Consider the following 16423-nt stretch of genomic DNA (forward strand, 5'->3'; position numbering starts at 1 on the left):
AGACAAATACATACGAACAAACAAAGTTAAAATTACACAAAACAATTACACATTATTGAGGCAGCCTGTAGGCCTTTGAGTTTAGTTTTAAAAACATTTAAAGACAACAATTCAGTTAGTTTCCAGTCTTTCTGTAACATGTTCCATGAAAAAGGCGCAGAGTGGACAAAGGCTTTCTTACCCAGCTCTGTGCGGACAAGGGGAACAGACAACAGCAGCTGATCATTTGAGCGCAAGGAGTAAGAACCACTATTTGTCCTTGTGACCAAAGTACAAATATAAGGAGGCAGCAATCCAAGCATAGCTTTGTAAATAAAAGTGTACCATGTTGTAGCCATGTTGTAGCTCACAGGTGACTGGCTGATGATTTGGTGCTATAGATTAACTAGTATTCATTATCATGACAGTGGTTAGGCTGCTGATGTAAAATGATTCGTTAGTGTATATTTGACAAAGAATCTGAATTGACATGTCTCACTTTTTATATGGCACGAATCAATGTGTTATTTTATCAGGTGTTCCTAAAAAGAATATCGATCTGTCAGACAATATTGTGCCTGATTACTGTTCATCAAGTCTGTGACCAGAGAAGGCAGTAATGTTTCGTCATCTCGTTTATGTCCTTTTTTAAAATTACACGGTTCAGTATTAACCTGAATTTGTGGATACAGCGATGAACTGTGACCCTACAGAACTGCACCCATTCTTAGAGCAGTGTAGTCTGAGGGACTGGAGATCACACTCACTCATCCTGGTTCCTGAACTGTTTGGCCTTGTGCAGCCTTGAACACTTTCAGTTTTACTTCTAAAAGACTCACTGGGATGTGGTTTGTATGCCCACATGTATGTTATCCTTTTGTCAGCTAACCAAACTAACTGCACACAGCGGGTTTTTTTTTTACCATTACCACAGACATTAATTAACTAATGGGAGAATTCCATTGCAGCACAGATGGTGGGAGACGAGTACATGCCAACGGGAAAGGCTTTTAAAAACTTTGGTTTTTAAATTAAAGTGAATAGAAATAATATGAAACAACTAATAAGTAACAAGAGGCATTTTGAGATAGCTGCACACACGCGCACGTTTCCACTCTTTTTTCATAAGAAAAACAAACAAACAAACAAACAAATATTTCTATATCTGTCCTATTATTCGTCCTCCAGCTCCTGAATGTCTGGCTGACTGTTACCTTAAAACTACCGTATTTGTTCCTGCACTAGGGCAGGCCACCCGTCCATCACAGGGCTAACACAGAGACACAGACAATCATTTACACCCAGTTTATAAATGACCCGAGGCGCACATGTTAAGACTGCGGGATGAAGCCAACACATCCACAGATGCTGACACCGGACCCTTACAACCACTGCGCCATCATTAGTGCTACAACACCAGTTAAAACAATTAGAAACGTGTGTATGGATATTTAAAGATACATGATCTACAGTCTCCTGTGCACCTGCAGGTACTCGGATCGTACTTTCACTTTGTGACGTCGCTGCCAAACGCAGACGGTCCCTAACGCTGACGACAGCTCGGTGAACTCTGAGGACCTGTGTTTTTTTCAGCGGAGGCACAAATAAAGTTTGTTTAGCAGAACACTTGGAACTAAACCGTGGTACATTTAACCGTCCGGTTGTCGTTTGGTGCACATTCACAGCAGTGGCGGGTACAGCCCCGTGAAATAGGTCCGTGTGTGTATTTCCGGGTGGCACGAGGCTGCTCCGGTAACATCCCAGCTAGCATCAATTGGTTGAGCCTACCTCCTCCGCTCGGTCGCCGCGACAGCCGGAGGCCGTGACACTATCGCCCGGGACAGCTCCACGGTGGACGTCTTGTAGCTGAAAGCCCAAAGCGGGGAGAGTCATGGCGGCGTCGCTACTCTCCGAGACCGACATCAGGCACCGGTCCATGGCGGAGGAGGATCCGAACGGCAACGAGCATGGGGCGGCTGCACGCAGCGCGGCGCCTCGCTGGGGACCGCAGCACGCCGGGGCCCGACAGCTAGCACGGCTGTACTCGCCAGGTAAAAGCGTCGTTATCGTCCTCGGTGGTGTTAGTGCTGGTGTGACTTACTGTCTGTGTGCATCAGCGGAGGCCTAACAGCCCACAGTGCGACATCAGAGCTGACAGACGCGGGGATGATGATGATGGTGGTGGTGAGGGTGAGGGTCACTATTTTGATGGCAGTCCCGTTAACAAACTTAACAGCGATATGTAATTAACGACTAATTACTACAAAGACTGTGCAGCAGACAGTGAATTATTGCATTAACGTACTGTGAAGGCCTAATGTCTAAAGGTGGGGGGCACAAGTTTCAGCTGACTGACCCCCCCACCATGCTCGCATGGTTGAAGTACCTCTGTCTCAGGCCTCTGTTAAGCTCGTGCACACGCTGTTCCGCTCAGACATTTATGCATGTTAACAAACCTCAGACTTTTTCTTACTGAAGGCCCACTCAGGGAGTATGTTCCTATCCATGCTTTCAAAGTGAAATGTCCTGCACGGATAGGTGGGTGTCAGTGACCGACCTCCCGTCTGTCTCACATCATTTCTTGCCCCATGATTACAAGCTTGTACATGTAAGTGAAGAGTGATCAAATAATCCCAATTTCCCAGCTCTAGGGCAATTCTGGTAGTTTTAGGACAATCAGTCACCATTTAGGCTTCCCACAACTAAACGAACATGATCGAATGACGTGTGCCAATGAAAGCTTAAAGTTTCCTGAATGGCGACTAGATAAGACGGATACACAACAGAGCATCGAAACAAAAATCACAGCTAAAGGAGAAGAACTTGGAACTCGAAGCAGATCGCCATCCGTTGTTTGGAAATACTTTGGATTTATGGGAAGTGACCAACCAAGATGAAATAATGTGCAAAGATTGCTGTGGATCTGCAAAGCAACACGACTAAGTTACACACCACTGACTGCAGTACAACAAATGCATTAAAGCCAAGAAAAACACTGCGGCGGTTGCTAATGTGAAAAGTCCAACATCAGCCAGTGCAGCTCGTCAGCACGTCCATCCAGCTCACACAGATGCACTGAAATCACCAAAGCAGCTGCATTCCCTCTGGCCAACGATAAGTGTCCAGCAAACACGGTGAGGGATGAAGACTTCTGGAAAATGGACACAGGAGTGGGGATACTTCACTGTACACAAAACACTGGGAAAAAGAGAAGGCCGTCAAACGTTCCTACTTGGTCACATGCATCATGCAGGTACAATGAGTGGGGTGCAAAACTTTATCTCCTGCTTTTAGTAGATGGATAAATTCATTATTTGTAGAGCACTGATTTATTTTACTGCAGAGATCTGTGCATCAGCAGGTGTGTCCCACTACATGGAAAACGTAGGGCTATGTTTGTGTGACAGCAAAACAGTTTTGTCACTAAAATCAGGGGATTGTGATGAAAAAACGTATTATCAACATTACACATTGTGCAGCCCGAGTGGTGATGCAGGCCTTCAAACCCATTCTGTGTTTTTCTGTTTTGCTAAAGGTGAAAAATATTTTAGAAGAAGGGACGAGCTGACACCTGGATGGACGCGCTAAAAGGCGTAACCATCGTCAACACGGCGTCATGTTTTGGCCTGAATCAAAGGGGACTTATCTTCTACTTAATCATTTAATTCACTTCAGCACTTTTGCTCCTTTACCCTCCCTTTAAGCAAACGTGTTTCTAATAGGCGTCATGTTTAAACAGGAGGGGGATGAAGCCGCTGTACTCACAGCTCTTTCTCCAACTCTTCTAAAGTACTTGTGTTAAAAGGGCTCCAGAAACCTTACAGTCAGCTATCAGGGCGGAGTAAGGGAGGGCGATGTAGCCTTTCAAGAACATTTGTGATAATGATTTGTGATGATATAGAAAAAGCCACTGAACGGGTGCAGCCTTTATCAGGGTACGTAAACGATAGGCGTTCTTCATCCTCCTTTTTCGATGAACTCCTGTCATGGCAATAGGAGTAACACAGCATAGGTCGAACAGAAGCAGCCCAGGTAGTGCTGTCCCTAAAACCTGTCAATAAACCATGTAGAAGAATTGCTTAACACATTAATTTTACAGTGACTAAAGTAACTTGGCCTTTTAAAGCCCTGCTTTTCAATCATATAACTGCATCAGTCGCTCCACAGTTTGCTCTTCCTGTCACATGGAGTACAGCTGAGCACTGCTTCGGTTACACATGGCCTGTAACTGGAGCAAAAGTACTGGGCTCTGTTATTGAAGTAGCTCCCTTACTACGTATGAAATCTTCATCAGAGGCTGAGGCCATGCAGGGCTCGTCTCCTTGCTGTGGAAACAGGAAAGCATGGCGATGGTATAGCAATGACATCGTGATATGTTTTTGTACCATGTGAATATGTATGCCCGTGTGCTGTGGACAGTGTGATACGGCACAGTCGTGGGGACGAAGCCCTTCCTGCCTGTGATGGCATGCCACACATGGTAAGCTCCACACCTCATCACCCGTTGATTCACTTTAGTTTAATTTACAGTCACTACTTTAAAATATTCTACTTATTGTTCAATATTGTTTCTTTATTAAATGTATTCATTTTTCCATCACACCTTCCAATGTTTATATGGCGTGCACACATATTAACCTTGCAAGGTCAAAGTTCTGTTTTATGTTATATTAATACATCTTTCTTTGTTTGAGTTACCTGGGGGTTGGTGTCTCCTCCTGTCTGGCAAAAGGTGTGGCAAAGGGCTGCGAGACCTGAAGTACCACTGACAGCCTAATTGGATTGCACCACATGCTTCATTGCCTGGGGGGTGTTTCATGTTTGTTTCATTGTTTTGTATTAGTTGGTTATATGGCAGCCAGCTTGTTTTCCCCCGTGTGTGTCATTTGGTTTAGCTAGACCAGTATTTAAGTCCCCCTGTGTGTCATTTCAGGAGGTCAGTTTATCATATGTTTGTTTGAGGTTTTGTTAATTATTATCTTGAGTTTAGTCTATTGAGTTGACCTCTTTTATTGGTCTGCCTGTTTGAGTTTTGGCTTTGTTAAATATGTTTTCATATTTTTGGGTCAATAAAACCCCTTTTTGAATTAAAACCACCTGTGTCCTTTATGCTTTACTGCTTGGTCCCTGACGCTGCCACAGGATTAATGAGTAGTTTTTACAGTCTAGTGAAGTTGTTGCCTTCAGGTGTTCAGTTCAAAATCGATGTGTGACAGAGTCTGCAGGAGTAATCCTCCAGTCTAGTCCTCGGCCCAGAGTGTGGCTGGCTTTCTTTGTTGCCCGCTAGTTTAACCTCCTCAGACCTGAACGCTTCCACAGCAGCATTTTTAATTTCTCTTTGATATTTGGGCTGATTGGGACCTGATGAATGTAAAAACAAAGAATTACCAGATTTTTTTTTATTTTTTTTACCTGATTTTTGTTTCTAATAAAAATGAGATCCACATATGAGGATATTCGTTTAAAATTTCGATAGAACAGTAGCACTATAATGTCCTCCTAAGTGGATATCAGGCCCTTGTAGAGCAAAATTGACTATTTTGGTCTAAATAACCCAAATTGTGATGTCCACATATGTGGACGCAGGTCCTAGGAGGTTAAATTCACCTTATGTCTTCCAGGACGGGTAAGTCTGATTAGGCACCTGGAAAGAAACTGCCTGGCAGGATAAAACCAAGGAGCAGTCTGAACCCTGTGGGAGAAACTCCCAGTACCGCTGTTGGGACAGGCAACACCTCCATCACAACAAGGTGTAGCTCCTGTGACATCAGCTCTTGTATGATGTGGTTTTCCTGAATATTTTCCCTCCTCCTGCATTTGTTTCTTTCATTAAAAAAAACATCAGTCAATACGTAGCTCATTGTAGGTAAATGTGTCTTATGGAAATAATTAAATCCAGGTTTTCACAGTGGGATGTTGAGCCTCCTCAACACTTCCACGTTTTGCGGTTTATTGATTGGTGAAATAGATGGCAACAATTTAAGGCACAAGATAAATTGAGCTATTTCATCAGCGGACATGCGTTGCTTTTGGCACGAGGGTGGGCACGCTGGGGCTCAGACCTAAGCAAAGACAACCTGTGTTACCAGTTGTGCATCAAGCTGGCTTGTGCCACTTTTTGCCTGACCATCTGCCCTGCGTCTCACTTCACTGAGCATTTTAATTGCCTCTGGTCGAGCTAAGCTGGCAACTTGTTGACAATTTCTAAAAAAAGGAATGATGATCAGAGGAAAAAAAGGTTTGCACCGCTATCTCCACATGTGACATACCTGGTGACGTAAATTTGGTTCATATTTGCAATCCTGTCGTATTTGTGCCCCAGAGCAACTCGTTGAAAAGGCTCCTCAAGATTTATTAAAACGTTCGTTTTCATTTAAAATCAGCCATCACCCCTGACTTTACTGGAACCTGGGGACACCAGGCGTCCTATTTTTAGTCACTGTGAGTAAGAGTCACCTTCCCCATTAGTGGAATTGGATCTGTTATTCAATGCAATTACATTAGTGAGATAACGTCTCAGCTCTGATATTTGGGTTTTTCTTTCCTGCTGTTGCCAGGCAACACAAACATTACACATTAATGTAACCAGATGGGTTTACCTGCACACAGCCACTCACAGACGAGAGATTATTTAAGTTATTTAGGAAAGAAATGGATGGTGTAAGGTACGAGAGATGTTTGACCAGAGTTGGGTTTCTGTTTGTGTGGATGTGTGATTCAGAAATCACAGCTCCAATGGACGAGCAACAACTGACATGATTGTGTGACTGCCATGTTTACTAACATGTGATCGCTAGCATACTGTGTGTAAACGGAACATCACACACAGGCTGTTAAATAATCGCATGTATAATATTCTGATCAGAAGACATCTTAATGGCTAAATGCAGCTAAATGAGCATTCTTATTATTGGCTGCATCCAGATCTGACTGGGACAAAAAAAAAAAAAACAGGCATGTTTTGGTCCAGGCAGCCCACCGTGATTGGTGGTGATGGATATATATATAAAAACACCCAGCACGCCCCTGCGGGCGGTTTATCCTTCAAGCTCGGGTCCTCTACCAGAGGCCTGGGAGCTTGAGGGTCCTGCGCAGTATCTTAGCTGTTCCCAGGACTGCGCTCTTCTGGACAGAGATCTCCGATGTTGTTCCCGGGATCTGCTGGAGCCACTCGCCTAGCTTGGGAGTCACCGCACCTAGTGCTCCGATTACCACGGGGACCACCGTTACCTTCACCCTCCACATCCTCTCGAGCTCTTCTCTGAGCCCTTGGTATTTCTCCAGCTTCTCGTGTTCCTTCTTCCTGATATTGCTGTCATTGGGAACCGCTACATCGATCACTACGGCCGTCTTCTTCTGTTTGTCTACCACCACTATGTCCGGTTGGTTAGCCACCACCAATTTGTCCATCTGTATCTGGAAGTCCCACAGGATCTTAGCTCGGTCATTCTCCACCACCCTTGGGGGCATCTCCCATTTTGACCTCGGGACTTCCAGGTTATACTCGGCACAGATGTTCCTGTACACTATGCCGGCCACTTGGTTATGGCGTTCCATGTATGCCTTGCCTGCTAGCATCTTGCACCCTGCTGTTATGTGCTGGATTGTCTCTGGGGCATCTTTACACAGCCTGCACCTGGGGTCTTGCCTGGTGTGATAGACCCCAGCCTCTATGCATCTTGTACTCAGAGCTTGTTCTTGTGCTGCCATGATTAGTGCCTCTGTGCTGTCTTTCAGTCCAGCTTTGTCCAGCCACTGGTAGGATTTCTGGATATCAGCCACCTCCTCTATCTGCCGGTGGTACATACCGTGCAGGGGCCTGTCCTTCCATGATACAGCTCTCTCTTCAGCATCGCTGCCCCAGTCCTTCCCCTTCTGGACTAAACTCCCACCCAAACTCCTCCACTCGGAGCAGCAGCTTCTTCCTGACCTGGAGTGGACACAAGGGCAGGGCAGTATGGCAAAATAATTTATCACGATATATATATATATATATATTTGAAAATTTGCGATAACGATATAACTGACGATATAATTAAAAAATACTTTACAACTCCACAACTTTATTAGTGCAATGCAAATTCCTCGTTGACAGTTTAACCAAAAGGCATTTCCAGTGGAAACTGGCCGACATATCCTCAGCATAACCATGTATAATATCCACACAACTTAAAAAGAGGTTATACACACACAATACGGTAATACTATGTTGAAGCACAGTACGTATCACTCCGCGAGGCTCCGCCTACGATAGCCGTAATGCTCCGACAATCCATCAAGCGGTGCAGCTTCGTAGCTCAGCAAAGTCGTACTGAAACAGTTTTTGGCAGATTTTTTGAGCGCTGTGTAGCACATAAAATCGGTTCGGTAATAACATTTTGGTGACACTGATGTAGGAGGGATGATGTTGATCGAGAACCTGGCCGTGTTTACTGGCCTGTGGTTGTTGTTGAGTGTAGCACTGATTGATGGTTAAGAGGATCACACATGCTTTTGGGGTCCTGACACTTTATCCCCTCTCACTTAGTGACAGCGGAGCTTAGTTAGCGCGCTGACTTTGGGTAGAAATAGTACACAAGGCTTAAATATGGGTAGTATTATGATGCAACACAAGCTGCTGTTGAACTTTAGATAGGTCTGTTACACAGTGTTACTCGGCAGTAAAGTTTATTATTATTTATACTAGAGGGAAGTAGGTCAGGCAAACAATAAAACAATAAAAAGCCACCATAACCTTCAAAGATGTGACCCAGGCCCTTTTTTAAAGCTTGTTCCTCACACCAAAGGTTAGCATGCAGACAATTATGGTTTTATGGACACAGGCTTTCACATCTGCCCAGCCCAACACTAAACATGTCCTGGACTGTAGTAAGGACAAGGTCAGGTATCAGACTTAGCTGAATTAGCTGCTTTGACTGTTGAGAGTGTAATGAGTGTTTAAATATTATTCAGCTTTTCAAATAAAACAATTATTCAAGGTTTTCCCATCAAAACAAACGATCCAAATTTATCTGAAAGGGATAGTAGTTGTATATGATCTGTTGTTGGGTTGGCAGTTGAATTCCCAGGTGCCTCCTCTGAATCCCATCGTGTTTGGCTTTTGTGTATTTTTGGGGTATTTTACCTTAAAAGCCTCAAAGACATATTTTCAAAAATAAGTTTGAACACCAGATTTGACGTGTCGATGCCCAAATCTGGTCTCTGACTGTTTTTTCTGAGGTCCTGTCGTAAAGCGTGTCGCTTGAGTTTGCAGCGGTCCCCAACCTTTTTTGGGCCACGGACCGGTTCAATGTCAGACAATATTTTCACGGATCGGCCTTTAACCTCCCAAGACCCAAACTCTTCCACGGCATGCATTTCTAATTTCTCTTTGATATTGGGGCATATTGGGGCCCGATGAATGTAAAAACAAAGAATTACCAGATTTTTATTTATTTATTTATTTTTACCTTATTTTTGTTTTTAAGAAAAATAAGAGCCACATATGAGGATATTCGTCTAAAATTTTGGTAGAACTGTAGCAGTATAATGTCCTCGTAAGTAGGGAAGGGTACCGGTGTCCGGTGCCATGCCATGGTTCTGACATAAACGGTAGTAACCAGACCGAAAAACAGCGCACATTTCGGTGCTTTATTTTGGTGCATTTTTTTTCCCTGAGATGTCACACACTTTGGATTCTAGCCAATCATTTTATCTTTGCGAGTGTAGTAGGCGGGGCCAGGTACATACGTTCTTTTAGAGCAGAGCTACAGATTAAAAATGCCCAAGGCGAAGCGGTCAAAAGTCTGGCTGTACTTCACAGCAAAAGATGCAAACTCAGCAGCAACAAGTGCTTTAAGCTGATACTGTGATACTGTCAAAGGAGGAAACACCTCGAATCTGATGAAACACCTGGCGACGCATAGCGTCTTTTTAAAAGCCCAGAAATGCGCCGTATTTGATAGCTTGCTGCGAGACCTCACACCAAGCACATCTACTGCGGGTGTGGTGCCTGTTATCGACCCGGAGTTAGCAACATCCCCCAAGAACCCGAAGAGGAGAGTCCTGGCCCCTAGCCCTGCCAGTGTAGCAGAAATGATGAGGATGATGATGCAGCAGCAGCCGTTCTTCTCTGCGTGAGTAGCTTAATGTTGTTCGAGTGTAATTTACATTGAGTAGGCTAACCACTTTATTACATTAATGCATGTAAGGTGAACTAGCAAACACCGTCGTAGTTACATGCGGCTGTCCTCTTGTTTGATAGAGTGATGCCATATATGCTCTATAGCTGCAGAAAAGGCTAACATTGTTATCTTTTTACAAAAAAACGGCTGAACATGAGAGGTTTTTGGACAAAGTGTGTGTTCTCCATTCTTTAAGCACCGGCACCGTTTCAAAAGTACCGGTTTCGTACTGGTATCGGATAAAACCTAAACGATACCCATCCCTACTTGTAAGTGGATATCAGGCCCTTGTAGAGCAAAAGGGCCTAGGAGGTTAAGGTGTGACGGATAAATACAACAAAATAAAATGATCCGACCGAGACAAAAACTGTGGGATTTAGTAAATATAATATCAAACTCACTGAATTCACTGTGTAATTGTGTAACTTTATTAGCAGTGTCCTCCTGAAATGCGCCAACAACATTGAGAGTAACATCCTCCTCTCTTCCCCTTAATGCTCTATGGTCGCTATGGTGACGTGTAAATAGTTCTTTCAAAATAAGACACACAACTACAACATGGGGTTCGATAAAACCCTGAAAACGATAAATTTCACACCTGAGCCTCAACTCTCACGGCCCAGTACCGGTCCGTGGCCCGGGGGTTGGGGGCCGCTGTCGTAAAGAGAAAGAAGAACGGGACAAGTTTTTATTTTTTTAGATCTCAGGGATGAGGATAGCTAGCTTTATGGCGTGGATGATGGCTTCTGGCTTATCGCAGATTTAGTTTTTTAATTCAACACTTCAAATAATCTTTTAAACTAAAATGAATTTTTAGTATTGCTGAGAAATGTTTTGTCTTGAATAATATCGGATGAGCAGGTAAAGCTCTGAGTTATCAGCGTTCATACTGAAAGAGTGCATTTTAGCTTCTGGGTGTTTGTTGCTGCTCTTTTTGAGTTTTTCTCAGTTTGGCCGAGCGTCGCTGTTTGTGAAGCGCAGGGGCAGCTGTCAGACACAAACTCTAATGGCCTTTCCCAGAGGAAAATGTGGTTTTTGGGTTTAAAAGTAGAGGCCGGTGGCTTCCTGGCTGTAATAAGAGCACGGTTATGTGTGTGCGCATTTGCTTCTTCACCAGGTGAATCTCTAAATGACTTAGAAGCTTTCCCTCATTTCAGCCAAAGGGCACAGCAGGCGGCAAGTGGAAGATATGCTCAGCGAAGCTAACAATGCTGCCGAGCCATTTTATGAAAACTTAAAAGCAAAAACGTTCCCCCACATGCTGACAAGTGTCTGTTTAAAGAAAAATAAACAGCTAAAATTCAAAATGTCAAAGTGTCCATTTAAGGGAGCGTCACGCTGTTATGTGCTTAGTTGTTTGGGTTCGGTTCAGCGTCCGTAGGAGGTAAATCTAAATAGCAGTTTGGCTTGTTAGAGTTTGGAGAAGTTTGATGAGGCGTTGGCAATGCTCCATAGAGCCAAACATGGGCTCATTACAGCAAAGCGAGGATGGACAAACAGCTGGATATATCTCCCTGTGCCTCTGTTTCTGCATCTCTCCGTTTCTCTCATTCATCCCCTCGTCTCTCCTCGGCCCTGCCGTATGTCTGAAGTGTCACGGTCTGCTGCTCCTCTCCGCTCCCCCTTTTTAAATGTATCATCGACTTCCACGTATCGCACATTTCTATCGAGTACAGTGGAAGACTCTGACGTGCGTGCGCGCGTGTGGTCTCGAGTTACCCCGGAGGCTCTAGTGTCCGTGGGTTTGAGTGATCTTCAGCCTCATCCAGCTCATCTGCCACCCTGCTCCCATTAAACACAAACATGCACTTATGTGTGAACATGCACTAATCGGTGTTTTTGGAGGCCGGCAATATTTGAACCTGTGAGCAGTGCTGAAAGAACAGAGGTGGGTCGAGTATCCAGAAATTGTACTCAAGTAAGAGTAGCATTACTTTAAAATATTATTACTCAAGTATAAGTGAAAAGTAGTCTTCCAAAAAGTTACTCAAGTAAGAGTAAAAAAGTACTTGGTGAAAAGACTACTCAAGTAGCGAGTAACTGTTTGAAATGTCCGATGTATTTTATAAATAAATGTTATCAGACAAACAAAAATAAATAAATATACAAGTTTTAGTATTTTCAACAGGAATATATGTAAAAACAACAAAATAAGGCACAACAATTCTAATTTCCAGGTTTCAGATTTTCACAACATAAAGCTTTTTTCACCAATACCTGCAGTAAATAATATAAATATATAAACAGTGCAAACAATTTCCAGTGACAAGATATGCTGTAAACTTTATATTCATGTTTGCTCCAAATGGCACAGCAGCCTCAGAGAAAACATTAGCATGAGGCAACTTTAACATATGTTCATACAAGGCAGCTCAGTTTACCATAAGTTGTATGGGTGTGTGTCTATTTCTGCATATTTAGCAAAAATGTGCCCTTTCTTCACTCAGTGAGGTGATGGTTCAGCTTCAGCAGCAGTTTGCTCTCAAGGTTCTTTCTGTGAGCACTCAGGTCGCATCAGAGCATCAGGCCGTATAGTGTGAGACCTGCATCGTGACCTATGAACTTCTAACCCCTGCGATTTGTACAGTTTGAGCAGGAGCTGAATAATGCGACAGAAAAAATCGCACAGTGTTTGCTCAGCTTAATGCAGACTGTTTAAACTAAACAAGCTGCTGTTTGACATAATAAACCCTGTCAGCCGCAGTATTGCCTCTGTTTTAACAGTTAAAGCAGTAGAGACGAGCTGTTCGCATGTGCGTGGAACTCTACCGTCGTTAAATCGTGCAATCGTTACTACCCACCTCCGTGAAAGAATAAACACAAAGAGCCATGTTTACATGCTTAATAACTAAATTATTTATCACAAGTCCCACCTGTGTGAGCAGGTGAGCTACAAAATCCTGACACATGTATAACTGAAGCTTTCACAGCTTCCTGCCTGCGAATAGAACGATGGATTTTCAGTTGAGGGTTGCAGATTGATCTAAAAGGACTTTACCTGAAGCCTGCTGTGCACCTGAACAGGCATTATGAGTAAATGCACTTCTTCTTTCCCAGCGAGTGGCTGGATGTTAACAGACAACAATGACGAGGCAGCCACCAACTGTGAGTGTTTCAACAAAATCAGACGCGTTGCTGTATCTGTTTCAATAATGTAGGACGTTATGGATGTTTTGATTCTAGCTCACATTGACTTAAAAAAACCAACAACAATATTTTTATTGTTCATGACGTTAGTCAGTCATGTTGCTATGCTAATGTGCCAAATTCACCCAATGCATTTGGCTTAATTTCTTTCTGTGTTTCTGTGTTAAACTCAGACTTATCGTAAGGTCTGCCTCGTTTGGTGACCAGAAATAAAGATTCACTTCCTTGAATTGTCATCTGAGGCCTCAGAAACGAGTCGGTCCTCACAGAGTGTGATGTGAACGTTTACAGTAGGATGTACTGTATGCAGTTTTAGTGTTCCTGTTATCATCACACTGGCATGATGTCATACATTCACAGGAACATTAGGCTCTGATATATATGAGTTCATGTGCCCAGTTTCATAGCTTTTCCTTATAATCATGATAATGTGAAATAAGAGCACAAGACCAAAACATGTTAGCTGACTTGGAAAAATAAAACTAGTCTTAATTAACCTCCTAGGACCTGCGTCCACATATGTGGACATCACATTTTGGGTTGTCTAGACCAAAATACTAAACTTTGCTCTACAGGGGCCTGATATCCACTCACGAGGACGTTATACTATCTCTGTTTCATCAAAATTTAAAACGAATATCCTCATACGTTGCTCTCATTTTTCTTAGAAACAAAAATTGGGTAAAAAAAATAAAATCTGGTGATTCTTTGTTTTCATTCATCGGGTCCCAATCAGCCCAAATATCAAAGAGAAATTAAAAATGCATGTCGTGGAAGAGTTCGGGTCTTAGGAGGTTAAGAAACAGCCGTGTGTGCACGCCCAGGGTCATGATTGCAGGAAAAATTATGGCTGCTGTGGAAATGCGTAGTTGTGCTCGGCCCCAGGAACGGAGCACCGTCGACTCCCATCTCATCCGGCTGAGTCCCGTCGTGGAGAACGACACACCTGAGTGACATGAGCGACACTCTCACCTGTAAAATTGGACTGATTGTTGTCTTAACGATGAGCTTCTGCGAGTTCTCTCTCTTCTTATATGTGGCAGTTCACACACACACACACACACACACACACTGCCTGACTCCCTGAACTATTGACCCCAGGGCTGTAAAGGTCAGGGGTCACAAACCTTTGGAGCACGTGTGTCGAGCCCAGAGGAACAGGCGGACTGTGCTTGGCTTTAACCTCTGCGTGTGATCGTGACCTCAGCGTCTGTGTGGCTGCTGCGAGCTGCAGAGGACCGTTATCGCAGAGTCAGCACAATCAGAACATTAAATCGGCCCGATGCTTTTTTTTTGCCCTGGATTATTAATAAAGAGAAGGAGAGATGATACTTTTTTCCTTTTTCCTCACAGGTGAAATTTACTGTTGTAATTTACTAAAAGAAGTAATATGTGTGTTTGTGATTAATGCTGTCGGTCGAGGTGTCAAAACAATAATTACAATATGCAAAATGTAAATATGCAGCATATAAATACATCTTCAGGTGTATTTAGATTACAGGTGCAGATGTACTTGAGATTTTTTCACGTCTCCCTCGCTTTATCTGAAAACGGATTTAATCACATTTTCTTTCATCACATTTCCAACTAAGAAGAAGAATATACTGCTATTTGTCACACAGCTGTTTATTTTAGTTTTACTGATGTTATATGAGAATATTCAGCAGATTGACTCGAGGTCAAATGTTTTTGGTCGTCAGTACTGATTCTGGGTTTTGAGAAGTGTAGAATTTGGTGGGTAAAGGTCACTTTGGTCTAGTCGAGCACATTCAAGCAATTTCCAACAAACATACATATAAACACATAAAAGGGCTGTGCTATGAATAAAGACACAGCAGCTTTTTAAATTGTTTGGAAACCAAAAAGTTGAAGGAAAATTCTGTGATTGTTAATTAGCACATCCTTCAGCAACAGTCTAGCCACTTGAAATAGAGATTAAATCGTTTGATTGGTTATTTATGGTTGGTTTACACAGCTTGTGTATGCATGCGCAGCTGTGTATATCCACACGCGTGTGTGTGTGTGTGGGTGAATTGTGTTGCTTACATTGTTGAGATATACATTCCTTGTATGTGTCTGTGCATATACATGGCCAATAAATATAATATAGCTGTTTAATATAATATAACCATTTGGCTCATGGTACAGCCATCTGAAGTTGGAATTTTCACCTGGAATTCTCCCTCAAGTCGGACTTCCAACGTAGAGAGTCGAAGCGGTTCACTGCTGCATTGCTAACGATCTAACATAGCGACAGTGAACCGTAGTGAAACTGTAACATGGGTCTGCTGCTGTTGTCTATTTGTGACTCTCACACACACACACACAGAGCAGGTTTATCCATGACTGTGCTGCATGTGTGCTGTGGCTGCTGATGCATGAATGGTTCTTCTTTGCTAAGGAGCCAAACAAATCCCATTTTTCCCAAAGTTTCCAGCTTTACTGCTGGAACGCGCTCAGCTCAGGAGTGAGTTCACTCCGGGGTCCTGCATCTGAATCAAACATCAGATAACTTTGAACGTTTGGCTCATTATTCCCACAGACCTGCGTGGTAACGTGGCGATGTATAACACAGTGCAGTACTTCCTGTACGAAGCACCTTGCAGCAGCTGTTGGTGTGATTTGGCCGTATAGAAATGAACCTGATTCAAACTTGGACAAACAGACCGAACATATTAAATCTGTTCTTCGCGGTGCTTCAGGAGTTGACAGCCCTCTGTGTTTTACTTGAAGTGAAGTTGCAGTGGAGTCGTAGTAAGCCCCACTGAAGGACGACAAGCGTGTTCTGGCCTGGAGATCTGCAGATGGCCCCGCCCCTCCCTGAGCCCGGTTCTTTCTGTTAAGAGGGAGTTTTTCCTTCCCACTGTTGCTTGCTCAAAGGGTTGTTGTTGGGTTTTCTCTGTGTATTGTACAGTTTTTAACCTGCAGTCTAAAGCACCTGCAGGCAACTGCTGTTGTGCTAAAGAAGTAAAACTGAGCTTTGAGACAAAGGCACTGAAGCGAACACCAATGAGAGCACAGCATACTGGAGAGCAGATAATACCTCACAGGGTTGCTTAGACAACTGGAGCGTCAGTGAAGTCTGTCCATCAGAACTCGGTGAAGAGACATTTGATCCTTTTCTGATTTTCCTC

General features: G+C 43.4%; 1 protein-coding gene across 1 annotated transcript in view; it reads left to right on the forward strand.

Annotated features, from left to right (window-relative positions):
- si:ch211-212o1.2 (transmembrane protein 189) overlaps positions 1 to 16423 on the forward strand; it is a 57962-nt gene continuing 41539 nt past the window's right edge. The window contains exon 1 of the mRNA XM_026176818.1: positions 1 to 2030. Within this exon, the coding sequence (XP_026032603.1) occupies positions 1871 to 2030 (160 nt within the window). The 5' untranslated portion in view covers positions 1 to 1870. The remainder of the gene's footprint in view (positions 2031 to 16423) is intronic.

The sequence above is a fragment of the Astatotilapia calliptera genome, chromosome 7, assembly GCF_900246225.1.
Source record: "Astatotilapia calliptera chromosome 7, fAstCal1.2, whole genome shotgun sequence".
Lineage (NCBI taxonomy): Eukaryota > Metazoa > Chordata > Actinopteri > Cichliformes > Cichlidae > Astatotilapia > Astatotilapia calliptera.